General features: G+C 40.2%; 1 protein-coding gene across 1 annotated transcript; it reads right to left on the bottom strand.

Annotated features, from left to right (window-relative positions):
- Positions 1-508: 508 nt before the first annotated feature.
- LOC139550987 (prostaglandin G/H synthase 2-like) lies at positions 509-5,293 on the bottom strand. Its single transcript, XM_071362314.1, has 9 exons — positions 5,136-5,293; positions 4,804-4,920; positions 4,542-4,685; positions 4,140-4,283; positions 3,696-3,877; positions 3,232-3,562; positions 2,668-2,954; positions 2,208-2,355; positions 509-1,663 (listed from the first exon to the last, which is right to left on the bottom strand). Exons 1-9 carry the CDS (start codon positions 5,194-5,196, stop codon positions 1,254-1,256), a joined length of 1,824 nt encoding a protein of 607 aa, XP_071218415.1. The 5' UTR covers positions 5,197-5,293; the 3' UTR covers positions 509-1,253.
- Between the last annotated feature and the right edge of the window lie 14,900 nt (positions 5,294-20,193).

Genomic DNA, 20,193 nt, shown 5'->3' on the forward strand with positions numbered 1-20,193 from the left:
CACTTTTCCGTTTTGTATTTTTTTGAATTTCTTGAAACAAGTCAATTTTTTCTTTTCACTTCATAAATTTTGACTATTTTGTGTATGTCCATTACATGAAATCCAAATAAAAATCAATTTAAATTACAGGTTAAATGCAACAAAATAGGAAAAACGCCAAGGGGGATGAATACTTTTGCAAGGTACTCTAGGTGTCCTTCTTTGCAAGGCATGAAAACCTTCCTGATCTTTGTGGTTGAATCTGTGTTTGAAATGTATTGCTGGATTGAGGGACCTAACAGATAATTGTATGTGTTGGGTAGAGAGATGAGGTAGTCATTCAAAAATAATGTTAAACATTATTATTGCACACAGAGTGAGTCCATGCAACTTATGTGATTTATTAAGCAAAATGTTACTCCTGAGTCTATTTAGGCTTACCACAAAAAAGGAGTTGAATACTTATTGACTCAAGATATTTCAACATTTGTAAAAATTTCAAAAAACATAATTCTCCAAACAAAAAATCTCAATTTAATATTTTTTTTATTCAGGCTGTAACAACAAAATGTGGAAAAAGTCAAGGGGTAACAAAGTGACATGAATAAATGCAATTGAATCAGACTAATAAAATTATAATCTTGACAAATCAATTGTCTTTTAATGTTTTCTCAAGTGCCTAACCATTTTAATTGGAATGTAAATTATGACTTTCATAACATTTAAGGGGCAATCCGCAGTTGAAACAACAAAAAACCAGACAGCCCGCCACTGTCTTTGGTCAACAGCTGAGGGATGGGGCTGGTGAAATATACGGTGTCTTCATACTTTCTGAAAACACTGTATATTTCTACATCCATTATTCACTTCATCCATTTACAATAATAAAGTATTTGTCTTTAAAATAACAAAAAATGATTGACAAATACAGCCCAGCTGTATCCTTTCAGTAGCTGAACAACATACAGTATTTCTAATAGTTATTTTCTTCAAGTAAATGTGACTCCTTCAAGTTCCACATTGTATACAGAGTAAACTAACCTGCTTTTGTTCATGTAAGACATTTGTAATAGGTATCCATATTTAAAAACATAATAATTACTTAATAACTTAATAACAACTCAATATTCAACAATACAAAATAAATATTAAATACATAAATTAATCAATAATAAATAACTAAATAAAGCAAAACAAGCTCAAATGAGAGCAGCTTTAGAACACTGAGAAACTGTGTATCTGTGTACTTGAATAGAACCTAGTGTTTTAGTTATTTAAAGCTCTAAAGTCCTTTCTTTGAACACAACACCTGGGCTCATGTCCCTCAGGTGTGCCTCACTTGTGTTGACTGACGCCGACTCAAATGCTCTCAAAAAATCAGGCACTTGAAAGGACACCATCGGACAAGAGCCCTTGACATTGCTGCACACCAGCCTCTCCAATGAAGCAGTGTTGACGATGTCAAAGCCCACACTCCCTCCGAACGTGCTGGGCATCCAGTATTCCGGCGAGCAAATGGGGTTTCCCAGGAGACCTTTCAGGGAGTAGGGTGCACCCATCTCGACCATAGTCTCCCCGAAAACAGCGTTAGGTCTGGGGCGCTCCACCAGAAGGCCTGGGTACAGCTCCACAGCATCTACGTCCCCATATAGACTCTCTAGTTCTGCAGCCAGCTCTGTCTCTCCTGCAACACCAACAGAACAACATACAAAGGGTTAATAAATCTAGCCTGCTACTCACAAATGTCTTTACCACAATGCAGCAAAAGAAAGGCATGCAATACATCCTCACCTCCCCAAAAAATAAGTAGACAAACAAGGTGCATGCTATGACAAGTCTGTGTTTTGGTCTTTACAGGAACTCAATGACACAAGTACAGACACCATACACTTGGATCTTGTGTGAATCTCATGTGATAGTGTAACTGTGTATGTAATTGTACGTTGAAGATTAGAGGTGCAGACTTTAATAATACACCTTAAGCTTAAAAGGCGACAGCCACTCCCTCCCTGCCCACTCTCTATCAGCAGCTGTCACGAAGTGGGTAATCATGCCAATAACAAAAGAGCTGAGCCTGACTGAACCAATCCTGTCACTTTATCCAGGGACTACTCCAGTTGCCATGGACCTGTGCTTACTAAATGTTACCTTTCACCTAGTAACTAGGTAACTATTAGATTGAGGATATATACATATCATAATAGGGTGTGTACAGTTTTAGTTCTCACCTGTGAGGTCCTCAAAGGAGGTGTAGGCCCTCATGTTGAAGCGTTTCCTGTAGGCGTTGAGGGACTGGTAACGCATGTCTCTGCTGTGCTCCAGGGCCTTAGCTGCCACGCCCACTAGTGCAGGGGGCAGGTTCCGTCCACCAGCCACCTAGGAACCAAAGGGAATCAAGATCCTCGGTCAATATCAACTTTTGACACCTTTTCTTCGAAGTAAAAATATTTTGTTTTGGTATGGTGTCTGTTGTCATTCTCGTTAATATAAAGCCAGCATTAGATATAGGTGTTGTTGCCCTACGAAGTGAACACCTACCAAACTCCAGTGCCCTTATACAGCTCCACTCATTTATTCATCACTTAGCATATAAAGTTGATATAAGAGTTGTCACTTAGGCCTCAATGAAAGACTATTGCTGTTAGGATCTTAGTGTCCACTTAGTGTCCACCCCACCAGACAACTCACCCTTCCAGCAATCTGCTTGGTGAAGGACTCCACCAGGTTGTTGATGCCGTGCTCTGTGACCAGGGAGTTGTTGAAGACAAACTGGGGGTAGGTGTAGGCACGGTCCTCAATGCTGAAGGTGTCAGGCATCAGCGGGTGCCAGTGGTACAGGGTATTGAACTCGGCTGCGATACGGTTCTGGTACTGGAAACGCTGGTTGAAGAGGAGCTCCGGGTCGAACTTGAGCTGGAAGTGGTAGCCACTCAGGTGCTGGACATAGTCCTCGATCACGATCTTAATGGTCTCGCCTGCGATCCAGGAAAGAAAGGAGGGCGGGAGTAAGAGAATGCATGACAACAGTCCTTGAGGTTGGTGAGACATTTCTCAATTAACACCTGACACCCAAATATAGAGTTTTGATCTGTTTTATACAGAGCTGTTTTCATCTGTATGCATTGTACAGTTTCTAGAACACACTTTAATATTGCCATACTTTGATCATATACGATTCCCATTATAAGGACCTGAAGGGTTTATGACAAGTAGGTACAGTATGCGTGTCCACTTTTGGTACTGGTGACTCACCAATTAGGATGAGGCGTGTGGTCTGGAAGATGCGTTCGTCGTCCCATTCGGGATGCTCCTGCCTCAGGACGTCACATACGCGGTTGTGCTCACGCAGCCAGATGGTGGCATACATCATGAGGCCGGGGACCAAGCCAAAATGCTCGTGGCCCACAGCGAAGCGGTGCTCCTCGGGCACTTGGGGTGGGTAGTGCATCTCGGCCCCAACCTCCCTTACCAATGGGGGATAGACCTCGCCATTCAAAACCTGATACTTCAGTTTGCCATCCTTGAACAGCCTCAGCTTGTGCTGTCTCTCCAGACTGTCTCCATAAACATGGTTTAAGTCCACCTGAAACACAGAGGTAAAAAGTGAGTCCAAACATACACTCTAAGCCTAAGTTAAAGTCAACCATGAAACAAAATGGAAACATATTTTCATGTGACAGACACACTATTTGTCATGTATTGTAAATTAGACTTACACCATGGCCCAAGGCTTTGGTGAAAGCTGGTCCTTTCTTTAAGTCTGATTTGAAGAACTGGTGGGTGAAGTGCTGGGCGAAGAAGGCGAACATGAGATTGGAACCCTGAGGATCCGGAATAAACCGCTTCCTCAACAAAACCTTCTCCACCACAAGCTTGGCATCTGGGAGCACTGCTCTTCCTATCAAGAGACAAAAAAAAAGATTTTAGGAACATAATTGGGGTTCTATCTCAACAAAATCTTTATTTGGTTACGAAAGACAGTTAAAATAATGTTCATATGACTACGTTATTCTTCAGTCTCGTTTTGGGCTCTTGGGAAGTCTGACTTTCGACTGGTGGGAATGATTGAGTAACCCATCTGAAGAGAATTTTTAAAGTTTCCATATTCTCAGGTAAATTGTAAGGAATCCCAAAAGACTGGTTAGGCGTGAGCTCATTACCTGCGGTTCCCATAGGTGTAGGGCAGTCCTTTGGCAATGGGGGGAGCGTCCGTGTGTAGTAAGACAGGTTGGAGTAGGCCTCCCAGCTCTTGTAGCCATAATCAGCATTGTAAGTCGGTGGGCTGTCCACCAAATGTGAGCGGGCTATAGAGGCAAAGGCAGAAATATTTATTTGTTAGGAAGCTGAGCTAAAACGTAATCTTTTAAATTTAATGTAAAAATGAAAAATATTTTCTATGTATTATTTCTTTCTTCTTTTCTTACTTTATCTCCATACTTCCCATATCAGTAAATATCATATATCCACATAATTAATTGAGTCAACTTTCTTTCATTCATAGACAAATCTTCATGCAAACTTCTATAATGCGCTGACAAAAAGGTTTTACTATTTCAACTTACATGTCAGGACATAGCTCATTATAGCGTTTCTCACAAAGGTGATCTTGTTGATGACGTTCCACAACCCTTTGTAGTGAGTAAGGATGTAGTGAATAGTGTTCGGAGCTGGTTTCAATGATATTTTAATCCATGTTAGGAATTCAGCTGCAGAGTGGATAGAAGTGGGAAATATTTATAACAACAATAACGAATAAGTCACGTTAATAAGAATGGCCCATTATATCGTTGGAATAATCTGTATTACTGAAAATGATTTACTTACGAGTTGTGCAGTTCTTTCCATAATATCCAGTCCTTGTGCAGTCGCACTCATAGTTGTCAAAGCCTTTTGAATTACATAACCCCCTATTTTCACAAGGCTGTGCACAGCAAGGATCAACTGAAAAGACACGGCAAAAGTTTAGAAGGCTATACAAAATTATTATTAATGACTCTTTTTTTTCATTACAAGCATTATAATATTTAACAAACAATTCAGATAAATCGAAAACACCTTATGTACAGTAAAGGTATAATTATAATAAGCCAAATACATTATTTTCACAATAGAATAACTAAAGATGCAAAAAATATCAATATGAGAAATATGCTCACCTCCTTCGCAGAAATAGAGCCCCACAGTCAAGAGCAAAATTATACAGACTACTTTATTCATCTCCGAAAGATTCTATTGAATCGCAATCCGGTATAAAATGTCAAGTTCCAGTCGACTGCTGCTCACTCCAGGTCACAGTGATTCTGAGGTTCTTGGACGCCTGGTCCATATTTATGTATGATGCTCATTCCAAGCTCCTACGCAAACTATTACGCTCCTGTCGAGGGAAGCCGGGGGGGGGGAAATTTTAACCAATCATCTTCCGCTTGGAGGTACTTGGTCTATTCTGCATCCAGTCTATTTTGGCATCCACATAGTGAGAATTTAAAACAATAAAACAAAAGTAACGGTATTTACAGTGTATTCAATCACTGAACATTGGTTTTTCGTCTTATTTTATTCTATTGTATAAAGATTGATAAGAAAAGTAACACATTTTCTAAAAACGTATAACAGGCAGAATCTACCGCACATCCAAAATCGATTAGTGAAAAACGAAAAACAGGAAAAAGTCTCCGCACACTTCCAGGTAGATCCAAAAAGTATTTTGATCGTAGCTAAACTTTCGGTAAGCTGCCCTCTGGCTCTCTGTGTGTCCTTATCTGCCACTATGGTTTTTGGAGAAATGCTCCGATGAAGGTCGACTGACCGAAAGCGTAGCTACAATCAAAATAAATGTGCATCTGACTGGACGTGTGCTGAGACTTTTCCTTGTTTTTCCACTGAATATTGATAACAAAACTGAAAGAAATACAGCCTACAGCCCTACACTGTTGCGTCTAAGTATCCACTGTTATTTGAGACACCAGGCTAATACTACACTAAAGTTTGTCGGGCCATAGGGAAGATTTACTTTACCATCATAGGCTATCTGATGCTGTCAACAAATGTTTTGGCACACAATACTAAAGTATTTTGACTTTATTGTGTTTATATCCTCAACAGTTTTTGGTATATGTATCTGTTTCCGATTGTAACATTTCTATGTGTTTTAAATTGTAAACCCTCCTGTTATGTTGCGGTCAATTTGACCCATTTCTGCTTTTGAGTTGTCTAAAATACTAGTTAACCTCTCTTTTTCGCCATGAAATGAAATGACTTTTCCTAATTTAGGGTCATAAACCTAACTTCAAAATGTGGACACACTGATGTGTTGTGGAATGTCTGTAGATTTCGTATACAAACATGATGTTGTCCAAAATAAACAAGTGTCTTTGATGTGTTTTGTTTTGACTGGTTCTGGTTGCACTTTTATCATTATGTTTGGGTGAAAAGGAGTTCCCCCAAGCTTCTCCTTCTCAGTGCGAGAGCAGCAGATCTCTGACACAGACGCTCCAAAATGAGCTCCAAAAAATGTTCAGTCAACGAAGCCTTCTCACAAATTCTGGACTGTGACAGTGAAGGTTTCAGAGACAGAGGACATTTCAGAGACAGAGGACAATGCTGTTGATGATCCAGATAGTGCATTTTTATTTGGTGAAGAGGATTCAAAGGAGGAGTCTAACATACCATCCCGTCCATCAGATGAGAGGTCATGAAGGTCTAAAGATGGTACTATAGAATGGCCACCATCAATCACCACAACGAAGTCAAGGTAGACTGTCAGCTTCCAGTGTAATCACAATTGTTCCAGGGCCTACACAATTTGTTCTCCCCCCCTCGCCAAGACAGTAAAACCAGCACCACTTGTGTAGAATGCAATGAACACATCTGCAGAAAACACACATGTACATTGTGTTCAACATGTGGAGAGAAAGACTGAATGGATCATTTTGACCAATAGGGTCAAATCATACCTAAGTGTTGCTGTTACTGGGAAATTCAAAACCAATGCCTGCTTGGGGAAACAGAAAATGCTTGTTTGTGAGAAAGGAAATATGTTTAACAAATAATTCTCAAATATAGAGTTTTTGAAATCAAATGTTCTTGTATTTTTTCTTTCTGCAAGGTCTGAGAAGACAAAATAAAGTTTTGTCTGTTTTTACTTGATTCTTTGACTGTCTTGAGCGTGTTTAAACTGTGCGTGTCAATCTGAGCCATACCACAATGGGTGTCATTTTCCCCCCAGCAAAGCACAAGGGTTAAATCAATCCATTGGATATCACATAATAAATCATCATCATAATCATCCATAATTATTTATTAGGACTATTATTATGGTTATTATTTATATAGTTGTTTTTCTCATTTTTATTCTCATTCATATTAACACAATATTATTTTACTTTTTAATATTTAGATATTTAATAAATGTTAGGCTGTGTAATAGTTGTGTAATTAAGCAATTTTTTTTTTTTGGTGAAAATGCATTATTGGCAAACTTCCAAAGCAATGACCAGTAAGTAAGGCATGGACCATATATATATATAGAAATCATTGACATTTGTTCAGTAAAAACAGTAGGATAAATATAAATGTTCAAATCTTTACTTTTTAAGAGCTTTGTCAAAACGGACCACGTGCACGGACCATGTACAGTATGGACGGTGGGAGATATATGGACGGTCAGACGCATTTGTAGTCATTTGGCGCCGACGTGTGGACAAATGTACAACTATCTATACAGCAGTGGTGGAAAAGTACTAAAATGTCATACTTGAGTAAAAGTAAAGATACCTTAATATAAAATGACTGAAGAAAAAGTAAAAGTCACCCAGTAAAATACTACTTGAGTAAAAGTCTAAAAGTATTTGGTTTTAAAAATACTTAAGTATCAAAAGTAAATCGAATTGCTAAAGTGTAATTATGTATCAAAAGTAAAAGCAGATATCATTTCAAATTCCTTATATTAAGCAAACCAGACGGCAACATTTTTTTATTGACGAATAGCCAGGGGCATACTCCAACACTCCAACATAATTTACAAACGAAGCATTTGTTTTTAGTGAGTCTGCCAGATCAGATGTAGTAAGGATGACCAGAGATGTTCTCTTGATAGGAAAATTGTCCAATTCACACACTTATCAAAATGTAACAAGTACTTTTGGGTGGTCAGGGAAAATGTATGGAGTAAAAAGTACATTATTTTCTTTTGGAATGTAGTGAAGTAAAAGTAAATGTTGCCAAAAAATATATATTGTAAAATAAAATACATATACCTCCAAAAAAGACTTAAGTAGTACTTTAAAGTATTTTTACTAAAGTACTTTACACCACTGCTTTACAGTGAAAGTAGTATGACTGACCAGGCTACTAAAAATTGTTATTTGCCTTTGACGTCCTTAATATATTTTATATGTGATGCTTAATTTGAATACTTATTTGCAAGAGTTAGTAACACCTGTTTATGAAGGAAATATGAACTAATTAAGCTTGCTCATCTACAGTAGCTGAGTTGAGAGACTAGTGACTGACAATTTACTAATAGTAATTGACTATAGTATACCTAGTTAGTAGCCTAATAATGAACTCAGATCAGTGAGTGAACTTAACTTTTTAAAAGTGCCAGAGGTTGGCTAACTGTCCACATTAGTTCTGGCTGTGCAGTTACCGACATTGAATAGGTGCATGTTTTTGGCGATGGCAATGGTTTAGTGTAAAACAGCTTACTGCAATTAGCCTAGTCCAGGGATGGGCAACTTTGATGGCGGTGGGGGCCACGGAAAAATAAAACAGCCCCTCCCCACCTTGTGAGCAGAACATTTTAGCGGTCCCCATCGTGACAGCAAAGAGAAAATAAAATTCTACACATTTTTCCATGTGATGGAGAAAAGATCTTGCAATTATATAAGTAATTTCCTACAATTCAACACATTTTGCCATAGGGTGGATGCAAATGTTTGCAGTTTTTATATGACAATGGGCCCCACCCCAGTCGGAAATATGACCATGCTTACTACAACTTAAGAAAGCTGACCGCTAGACTAACTTACCAATCCTAACATATTTAGCTGACATGGGATAATTGAGTGACTAGCGATGCACAACCACATTTCTAAATTGGTGAAGCAGTTCCGTCCACCAATGGCGTGCTTTACCCTCGAGTTCCCTGAAGGTGACATGGATGCACAACCACATTTCTAAATTGCATCTTGTGTATTTAATTATTCTACCTCTCAGTAGGTTGAGACCCCCAATGAGTTCACAGATATACAGTATACACACACAGTTGAAGTCAGAAGTTTACATACACTTAGGTTGGAGTCATTAAAACTCGTTTTTCAACCAGTCCACAAATTTCTTGTTAACAAACTATAGTTTTGGCAAGTCGGTTAGGACAGCTACATTGTGAATGACACAAGTCCTTTTTCCAACAATTGTTTACAGACAGATTATTTCACTTATAATTCACTGTATCACAATTCCAGTGGGTCAGAAGTTTCCATACACTAAGTTGACTGTGCCTTTAAACAGCTTGGAAAATTCCAGAAAATTACTTTATGGCTTTAGAAGCTTCTGATCGGCTAATTGATATCATTTGAGTCAATTGGAGGTGTACCTGTGGATTTATTTCAAGGCCTACCTTCAAACTCAGTGCCTCTTTGCTTGACATCATGGGAAAATCAAAAGAAGTCTCTGAGGTGATTTCTTGGCTGGCCACTCTTGGGAAGGTTCACCACTGTTCCAAATTTTCTCCATTTGTGGATAATGGCTCTCACCATGGTCAGAGCCCTTTCACTTTTTCATTTTTTTTTACATTAACAGACTTATTCTGAAATTGATTCAATAATTTTCTCCTCATCAATCTACACCCAATAACCCATAATGACAAGTTATTTTAGCATTTTTATTTTATTTACATAAGTATTTAGGCCCTTTGCTCTGAGACTCAAAATTGAGCTCAGGTGCATCCTGTTTCCATTGATCATCCTTGTGATGTTTATACAACTTGATTGGAGTCCACCTGGGGTAAATTCAATCGATTGGAAATTATTTGGAAAGGCACTAACCTGTCTATATAAAGGTCCCACAGTTGACAGTGCATGTCAGAGCAAAACCCGAGCCATGAGGTTGAAGGAATTGTCCTCAGAGCTCCGAGACAGGATTGTGTCAAGGCACAGATCTGGGGAAGGGTACCAATCAATGTCTGCAGTATTGAAGATCCCCAAGAACACAGTAGAAGTTTTGAACCAGCAACCCTGCCGCCCAGCCAAACTGAGCAATCGGGGGTGAAGGGCCTTGGTCCGGGAAGTGACCAAGAACCCGATGGTCACTCTAACAGAGCTCCAGAGTTCCTCTGTGGAGATGGAAGAACCTTCCAGAAGGACAAACATCTCTGCAGCACTCCACCAATCAGACCTTTATGGTAGAGTGGCCAGACAGAAGCCACTCCTCAGTAAAAGGCGCATGACTGCCCGCTTGGAGTTTGCCAAAAGGCACCTAAAGAATTCTGACCACGAGAAACAAGATTCTCTGGTCTGATGAAACCAAGATTGAACTCTTTGGCCTGAATGCCAAGCGTCACGTCTGTAGGAACCTGGCACCAGGATCAAGGGAAAGATGAACAGAGCAAAGTAAAGAGAGATTCTTGATGAAAACCTGCTCCAGAGTGCTCAGGACATCAGACTGCGGGCAAAGGTTCACCTTCCAAAAGATCAATGACCCAAAGCACACAGCCAAGACAACACAGGAGTGTCTTCGGGACAAGTCACTGAATGTCCTTGAGTGGCCCAGCCAGAGCCCGGACTTGAACCTGATCAAACATCTCTGGTAAGACCTGAAAATAGCTGTGCAGCGACGCAGAGAATGTGAGAAACTGCCCAAATACAGGTGTGCCAAGCTTGCAATGTCATACCCAAGAAGACAAAGTACTGAGTAAAGGGTCTGAATACTTAGGTAAACCTATTTTTGCTTTGTCATTATGAGGTATTGTGTGTAGATTGATGGGGGGAAAATAATTTCATCAATATAAGACTAACGTAACAAAACGTTGAATAAGTCAAGGGGTCTGAATACTTTTCGAATGCACTGTATGTTATGTTGGATGGAAAAAGTCATTTGTAAATTCTTTTGTCCTGGTTTAAAACAAGTTGTCCTCCAATAGATTTCAAATATCCTCGCCCACGTGGAAATTCTGTTAGAGTAATGTATATGCTATTTGTTTGATGGTCCGACCGCATTCTGTCCCCTATCAATAATTTTTTTACTTTTGGTGCCAGCGAGAATGACATACGGAACTAGTCAAGATGACTAGCTTGATTGGGCCTCTGTCATGTATATCTCACTAGGTCAGGATATTTATGCCTCCATATATCCACTGGTTCCAATATGTCTCCACCAGAATTCCCACCAGCTAGGTATAAGGTCGTCAAGGTTCTCATTAGCAGCTTTGAGAAATTCCTTGTATATAATGCTCACCCACCCGGGGGCTTTGGCCTTGTTTGACCAACCTTGCCAGGCAGGCTCAGACTCTTGAGGGGGCTTTAGTGTTGCTTTAGTGGGTCTCTGACCGTGTTTATCTTTCTGTCTTGGCTACGTATAGGCTACTTGCAGTAGGCCTATAAAACAGATAAGTACTTCTCCTTAGTGTGTGTGTTGCTCAGGTGGGTGTCTAGGGTATAGGGTTGGGGACCGTTCCATCATGACAAAAAATAAATAGCCAGTTTGTCATTTATTTTCAAATGTATATCCCATATCTGCACAAAATAGAAAACTCTGTCACAACTCCTGCTCACAGACACACATGGGCTCTGGCATTTGCAACCATTTCCCTTTTTCACCACACTTTTCCAATCACAAAAACACACACCCCATATTCAATTACAACCACACTCCTCCCATATATACACCCGCACATACCCACATACTGGCCCTCTATGTCCTCTGTTTATTGTGTTTTTATCCCTACCGTGTTGATTCCTACCTAATTTCGGGCTTTTGAGTACTTTTGTATTCCAGTTCCTTATATTTGAAAAAGTATTATTTCTATAATTGTCCCTTCTTCTAATGCTGTCTTTTATCTATTTATAAAAAGAAAGTCAAATACAAATTATTTCACAACATTCCCTATCGTGAATGGTATAGTGTATTTGTAATTTATGTCTTAGCAATTGTTTTGTTTTCCTCAATTTTATATTACAATCCCTACCATGGATAGTATTGGGTGTTCCATTATTCGAACTTCGTATGATTTCAAATAGCCACGGAGTAGTCTTGGTATCTCGGAATAGTTGGTTATCAATGTACAGTTTATCGACTACGAGAGCAACACGTTTCCATTTTAGTCTACTCACTTTGAAGAGTGGGTACAGAATTTGTGCCGTTCCGCAATTTCCTTCAGGAACTGATCATTCATGTCTATTTCCGTGCCAGCGAGTCATTTGCTCAGGCTTTTAACCATTATTTATCCTCAAAACTATGTCTTGGTAAAGTTTGATTTTGTCTACAGTATCACCTGGGATCTGTAGCGTTTTAACCAGGAAATCTTTCACCACACTCTCTGGATCTTCACCCTCATTCCCTTTAATACCGGTAAATACCAGATTTTCCCGCCTAGATTTAGTCTGTATTTCAAGTAAGACTTCTCTCAGCAATGTGTAACGTCCGTTTCAATGGTACTGACTGCACCTTTAAGCTTGTTTGTTTGTTTGTTTCTCTATTGTCGTGTCTTTTTTCGTCACTCATCTCAAGTTCAAGTACGCCCAATTTATAATTTATCGACTTTAGCAAGTTGGTTTCGGCGCTTACCGTTCCTGGTGGTGAAAAGCATAAATCGTTTGTGTCAGTCGAGGAGTCTAGTTTTCTTTTGGGGATTGGTTCTCTGTGCTTATTCTTCAACATGTTTTGGTGTTGAATGTATTGGTAATATTGGTTGATACATTTTGTGTTATCCAGATTGAAAGTTATTTCCCACAAGTATACGAGTATGCGGAGTGAAGTGCTAATATTTAGTCAGATATTGAATATTAGGTTTTTATCTTGAGGCATTCTGCTCTGTTGTCTATAGTCCGCCATTGATCCCTATCAACAGAGTAAACGTTATCATATGATTCATGTTTTATTAAGTACAGTGTGACAAGTATTGTAAATAATTATGTGTTCCTGGGTGGGATCAAACCATGTCTTAAAAAAGGTCATAAGGTCACCAAAATTGTGCCACGGCTATACACGACTGGCCCACCCGTGACAGGCGGGGATACTGACCACTCACTATACTAATGAGGAGCACATGCCTGCCTTTCCACAGCGCCACCACTCCTTATGTGAGTCAATCAGTGAAATTCCATTGGCCTTTACCCACAATCTCCCTACGCAACCTCACTATTCACAGCATTCACACAATGCTCAGTTCCTTCCCCCCCCCTCTCCATCCCCTACACTGCGGAAGAGAAGCAGAGAAAGGGTTGGGGGAATGTTAGCGCTCTCCTCCCCTTCCCCTGTTCTACCCAGTGGGAGAGAAGCAGGGGATGGCTGACTGAATGGCGTGATGTGAGGGTGAAAAGAAATGTGGTTGTGTGAAAAGTTGAGCAAACCTGTATTTGTTTCTCAGAGGCTGGCAGGGTGCAGGCTGAAATGGATTGGCAACACACCATAAGCTCATTATACACACATTCCAAATTGGGATGGCCCTATTCCATTGATGGTGTCTCACTAAGGAACCTCTTCCTTTGAGTTGCTTTTAGCTACTCTGCCACTGGCCATATCATGCAACAAAGTGAACCTATACCTGTGGAATGGTTAACCCCTTATTTGTATATAATAGATAACAAATAGTATACTGCCCTGTTGCCAATACAGAGACGTATTCAAAACGTGGGCCAGGAGATGCAATGATTCATTAATGGTTTGAATGTGTTTAAAATCTGTCTTTGTGAACCGGTAGTGTAGCGATGTTTCATGTAAATTAAAGTTATGGGTTCCTGTTTCACAGGTAGAAAATGTTGTTTACAAGTATCAAATACTGATAAAGAAATGGGCATTACAAGGACTGGACAATATGTGTGCGATGGTATGTGTTTAGAAAATGGGACAATGTTTATTTACATGACAAATTAAACTGCTATTTGCCTTTTAAATTAGTCCTATGTGTGTAGTAACTCAAACTTTTGACAGAATAAACCCACATAAGTTGCATTGTCATTCTTGATGCACTAATATCTTCAAGAAATTAAGATCTGCATTAGAACATTGAGTGTGTGCTTAGTCCCCTCCTGTACTCCCTGTTCACCCACGACTGTGTGGCCAAGCACGACTCCAACACCATCATTAAGTTTGCCGACGATACAACGGTGGTAGGCCTGATCACCGACAACGATTGAGACAGCCTATAGGGAGGAGTTCAGAGACCTGACAGTGTGCTGCCAGGACAGCAACCTCTCACTCAATGTGAGCAAGACAAAGGAGCTGATCGTGGACTCCAGGAAAAGGAGGGCCGAACAGGCCCTCATTCTCATCGACAGGGCTGTAGTGGAGCAGGTTGAGAACTTCAAGTTCCTTGGTGTCCACATCACCAACAAACTATCATGGTCCAAACACACCAAGACAGTCGTGAAGAGGGCATGACAACACCTTTTCCCCTCAGGAGACTGAAAAGATTTGGCATTGGTCCCCAGATCCTCTAAAAGTTCTACAGCTGCACCATCGAGAGCATCCTGACCGGTTGCATCACCGCCTGGTATGGCAACTGCTCGGCATCCAACCATAAGGCGCTACAGAGGGTAGTGCGTACGGCACAGTACATCACTGGGGCCAAGCTTCCTGTCATCCAGGACCTATGTACCAGTGGGTGTCAGAGGAAGGCCCTAAAAATTGTCAAAGACTCCAGTCACCCAAGTCATAGACTGTTCTCTCTGCTACCGCACGGCAAGCGGTACCGGAGCGTCAAATCTAGGTCCAAAAGGCTCCTTAACAGCTTCTACCGCTAAGCCATAAGACTGCTGAACAATTAATCAAATGCCATCAGGACTATTTACATTGACACCCTGTCACGGCCGTTGAATGAAGAGGACCAAGGTGCAGCGTAGTGAGCGTACATATTAATTTATTTATATGATGCCGACAAAAACAATAAACAATCCAAAAAAACGTGAAGCTAAAGGCTATAGTGCCAACAAACAAAGACAACCTCCCACAAAGACAGGTGGGAAAAAGGGCTACCTAAGTATGGTTCTCAATCAGAGACAACGATAGACAGCTGTCCCTGATTGAGAACCCTACCCGGCCAAAACATAGAAATACAAATAATAGAACTAAAGAACATAGAATACCCACCCCAAATCACACCCTGACCAAACCAAATAGAGACATAAAAAGGATCTCTAAGGTCAGGGCGTGACACACCCAGCACCGCCCCTTTGTTTTTACACTGCTGCTACTCACTGTTTATTATCTATGCATAGTCACTTTACCCCTACTTACATGTACAAATTACCTCAACTTACCTGTATCCCCGCACATTGACTTTGTACCGGTACCCCCTGTATTTAGCCTCGTTATTGTTATTTTAATTGTGTTACTCTTTATTTTTTACTTTAGTTTATTTAGTAAAATTTTCTTGAACTGCATTGTTGGTTAAGGGCTTGTGTGTAAGCATTTCACGGTAAACCTGTTGTATTCGGCGCATGTGACAAATCAAATTTGATTGGATTTGTATTGTGTGATTGTATACGTGCGATGTATGCAAGTGGAAGGAATCCACATACAGCTCTTGGTGGACCGAAAAGAGATCATTACAAAAACAATGACTCAGCTCTATTACCTTTTTGTCTGTGGACCAGCTGTCTAGACACACGCTCCTGTATTTCCCCTAGCAAAAACTTCAAAGACTCACACACTTGTCATCTACTGTAGAAAGTGCATGCTGACTCACTGTTTCACCCCTATTTCCTGGTTTTCAAAGATATATTTAATAACACATACTACTAACACTTAAGTGAATCACCTAAACACTCAGTATCTATTCCATTCATAAACTGGAATAAACTGGAATAAACTGGAGCAGGAATGTGTTAGTTGACTCATGTTATGTCACAGTACCCTCTGTTAACCTAGTTGATGAGGCTGACTAGGCTCTCAACTTAGCATACTTCATTGTCTGCTGATGGTTAACGGGATCCTTATTGAAAGTGGTTAGGGGTAGGCTTAAGGTATGGCATCCAGGAGTCATAGAACGTCCTACCTCTTGCTAGGAACCCACATTTAAGCAACGTGTTTCAAATAAGCTACCTGGGAATTTTGTCATTCCTCAGCAATGCGTTTCAATAGGCTTCCTGTGAATTTCGTCATTCCTCAGCAATGCGTTTCGATAGGCTACGTGGGAATTTCGTCATTCCTCATTTAAGCAATGCGTTTCAATAGGCTACCTGGGAATTTCGTCATTCCTCATTTAAGCAATGTGTTTCAATAGGCTACCTGGGAATTTCGTCATTCCTCATTTAAGCAATGCGTTTCAATAGGCTACCTGGGAATTTCGTCATTCCTCATTTAAGCAATGCGTTTCAATAGGCTACCTGGGAATTTTGTCATTCCTCACCTATAATTGAGAGGGAAGTTCCCTCTTCTCTCTCCCACCATAGTTTCGGGGTTAGAGCGTTAGGCCAGTAACCAAAATGCTGCTGGTTCAAATTCTAGAGCCGGCAAAGTTTAAAATCTGTTGCTATGCAGTTGAGCAAGGCACTTAACCCCAATTGCTCCAGGGGTGCTGCAAAATGGTGACCCTGTCTGTGAAGCCACTCTCCGCGGGTGTCTCAGGGGGAGTTGGGATATGCAAAAAACATATCCCATTGTACAAGTGTGTAACAGGACAAATAAAAGTACCCACCAATTTCAGTAACCCTACCAATGGCTATGAAACTGAAACAAAGCAATTTGTTAATAACCTTAGACACACAGTACACTCAATACATTGGATCTGACACAGCATTATTTTTAATTTTTTACCTTTACTTATCTAGAAAAGTCAGTTAAGAACAAATTCTTACTTACAATGACAGCCTAGGAACAGTTGGTTAACTGCCTTGTTCAAAGGCAGAACAACTGATTTTTACATTGACAACTGATTTTTACATTGTCAGCTCAGAGATTCGATCTAGCAACCTTTCGGTTACTGGCCCAAAGCTCTAACCACTAGGCTACCTGCCGCCCCGAAATTATTCACGTGGATTTTGTCTCATATACAACGATACCTTGTTTATTATTATTCTCAAATGGTCACTATGCAACTTCAATAATAATAATAATTTCTGTGGCTCATAGGCTGCGTTCAGACGGGCAGCTAATTTCTGATATTTTTTTCACTAATTGGTGTCACACCCTGACCTTAGAGATCCTTTTTTATGTCTCTATTTTGGTTGGTCAGGGCGTGAGTTTGGGTGGGCATTCTATGTCTGGTGTTCTATGTTGTCCTTGTTTTGTATTTCTATGTGTTTGGCCTGGTATGGTTCCCAATCAGAGGCAGCTGTCTAGCGTTGTCTCTGATTGAGAACCATACTTAGGTAGCCTGTTCCCACCTGTGTTTGTGGGTAGTTATTTTCTGTTTAGTGTGTGTTGTCACCTTACAGAACTGTTCTTTTGTCTTTTGTTGTTTTGTTCAGTTGTTTAATTAAAATAATGAATGGTCCTCTTCTCCTTCTCCCGACGACGTTCGTTACAATTGGTCTTTTGACCATTCAGATCAGCTCTGAAAAAGATCTTATGTGACTGGTCATAAAACCAATTAGGGAAAAAAAGATCAGAAGTTGGCTGCCTGTCTAAACGCATTAATAACGTTTTATTGGTACACACCAGTGGCAACCCGTCACCTGTTTAGCAAAAAAAAATATATACAGTACCAGTCAAAATTTTGGACACACCTACTCACACCTACTCAAGGGTTTTTCTTAATTTTTTACTATTTTCTACATTGTAGAATAATAGTGAAGACATCAAAACCATGAAATAATATATATGGAATCATGTAGTAACCAAAAATGTGTTAAATCTAAATATATTTTACATTTGAGATTCTTCAAAGTAGCCACCCTTTGCCTTGATGACAGCTTTGCACACTCTTGGCATTCTCTCAACCAGCTTCACCTGGAATGCTTTCACAACAGTCTTGTAGGAGTTCTCACATACTGTATGCTGAGCACTTGTTGGCTGCTTTTCCTTCACTCTGTGGTCCAATTCATCCCAAGCCATGTCAATTGGGTTGAGGTTGGGTGATTGTGGAGGCCAGGTCATCTGATGCAGCACTCCATCAATCTCCTGCTTGGTCAAATAGACCTTACACAGACTGGAGGTGTGTTCGGTCATTGTCCAGTTGAAAAACAAAGGACAGTCCCACTAAGCGAAGTCACCAGCAAAGCACCCCCACACCATCACACCTCCTCCTCCATGGTGGGAACCACACATACGGAGATCATCCGTTCACCTACTCTGCGTCTCACAAAGACACGGCGGTTGGAATCAAAAATCTCACATTTGGACTCCAGACCAAAGGACAGATTGCCACCGGTCTGATGTCCATTGCTCGTGTTTCTTGCCCCAAGCAAGTCTCTTCTTCTTATTGGTGTCCTTTAGTAGTGGTTTATTTGCAGCAATTCGACCATGAAGGCCTGATTCACGCAGTCTCCTCTGAATAGTTAATGTTGAGATGTGTCTGTTATTTGAACTCTGTGAAGCATTTATTTGGGCTGCAATCTGAGGTGCTGTTAACTCTAATGAACTCTGCAGCAGAGGTATCTTTGGATCTTACTTTCCTGTGGCGGTCCTCATGAGAGCCAGTTTCATCATTGCGCTTGATGGTTTTTGCTCTTGAAATTTTCCGGATTGACTGAACTTCTTAGGGCTAGGCGTCCCATCAGCGTGACACCTGTCGACAACTTCCGGTGAAATTGGAGGATGCGCAATTCAAATAAATAATCATAAAAATTATGGATATTAAACATTTAGGTACATACAAGTGTCTTATATCGGTTAAAAGCTTAAAGTCTTGTTCATCTAACTGCATTGTTCCATTTACAATAGGCTTGACAGCGAAAGCATGCCATGCGATTGTTTGAGGACGGCGCCCACATCAAAATATTTTTCAAACAGCACAGGCTTCATGAAATCACAAATAGCGATTAAATATTCATTTACTTTTTGAAAATCTTCCTCTGATTTGCAATCTAAAGGGTCCCAGCTACAACATGCATGGTCGTTTTGTAAGATAAAATCCTTCTTTATATCCCAAAAAAGTTTAGTTGGCACCATCGAATTGAGTAATCCACTCGTTCAACTTGCAGAGAAAGGAATCCAAAAAGCTACCACTAAAATTTGTTAAATCAAGTCAAAATAGATTTGTATTTAATCCTCAGGTACCCTAAAATGTAATTAAACTATAATATTTCATACGGAAAGAAGTATGTTCAATAGACAAGCAAAATAAGCAGGTGTGCGTCCTCTTCGGCTGATTTCCAACTCTGACTCCCAGTACCAAAACTCTTCCTCGTTTGGGAAGGAACAAGCCTGAAACCTTGACAAAGACTGTTGACATCTAGTGGAAGCCATAAAAATTGCAATCTGGGAGCTGGAATTGCATATGACCCATTGCTTTCCATTGTAGAAGCATGGGCTCTCTCCCCCCAAAAAATTCTGGTTGGTTTTTCTCTGGATTTTCTCCTACCATATCAATTTGAACATTTCTACAAACTTCAAAGTGTTTTCTATCCAATGGTACCAATTATATGCATATCCTGGCTTCTGGGCCTGAGTAACAGGCAGTTTACTTTGGGCACGTCAGTCAGACAGGAAGTGGAGAAAAATAGATCACAAACCCTCTTTCTGGAGATCTACAGGCCTGTGGGTTTTCAGTCCAACCCTAATTTAACACACCTGATTCTACTTTAACTAGCTGAATCAGATACGCTAAATTAGGATTGGACTGAAAACCTACAGGACAGTAGATCTCCAGGAAGAGGGTTGGGCAGCCCTTTCTTAAAGTAATAATGGACTGTCGTTTCTCTTTGCTTATTTGCCATAATATGTCCTTGGTCTTTTAACAAATAGGGTTATCTTCTGTATACCACCCCTACCTTGTCACAACACAACTGATTGGCTCAAATGCATTAAGGAGGAAAGAAATTCCCCAAATTAACTTTTAACAAGGCACTCCTGTTAATTGAAATGCATTCCAAGAAGCTGGTTGAGAGAATGTGC

This window comes from Salvelinus alpinus, chromosome 23 (assembly GCF_045679555.1).
Source record: "Salvelinus alpinus chromosome 23, SLU_Salpinus.1, whole genome shotgun sequence".
NCBI classification, from domain to species: domain Eukaryota; kingdom Metazoa; phylum Chordata; class Actinopteri; order Salmoniformes; family Salmonidae; genus Salvelinus; species Salvelinus alpinus.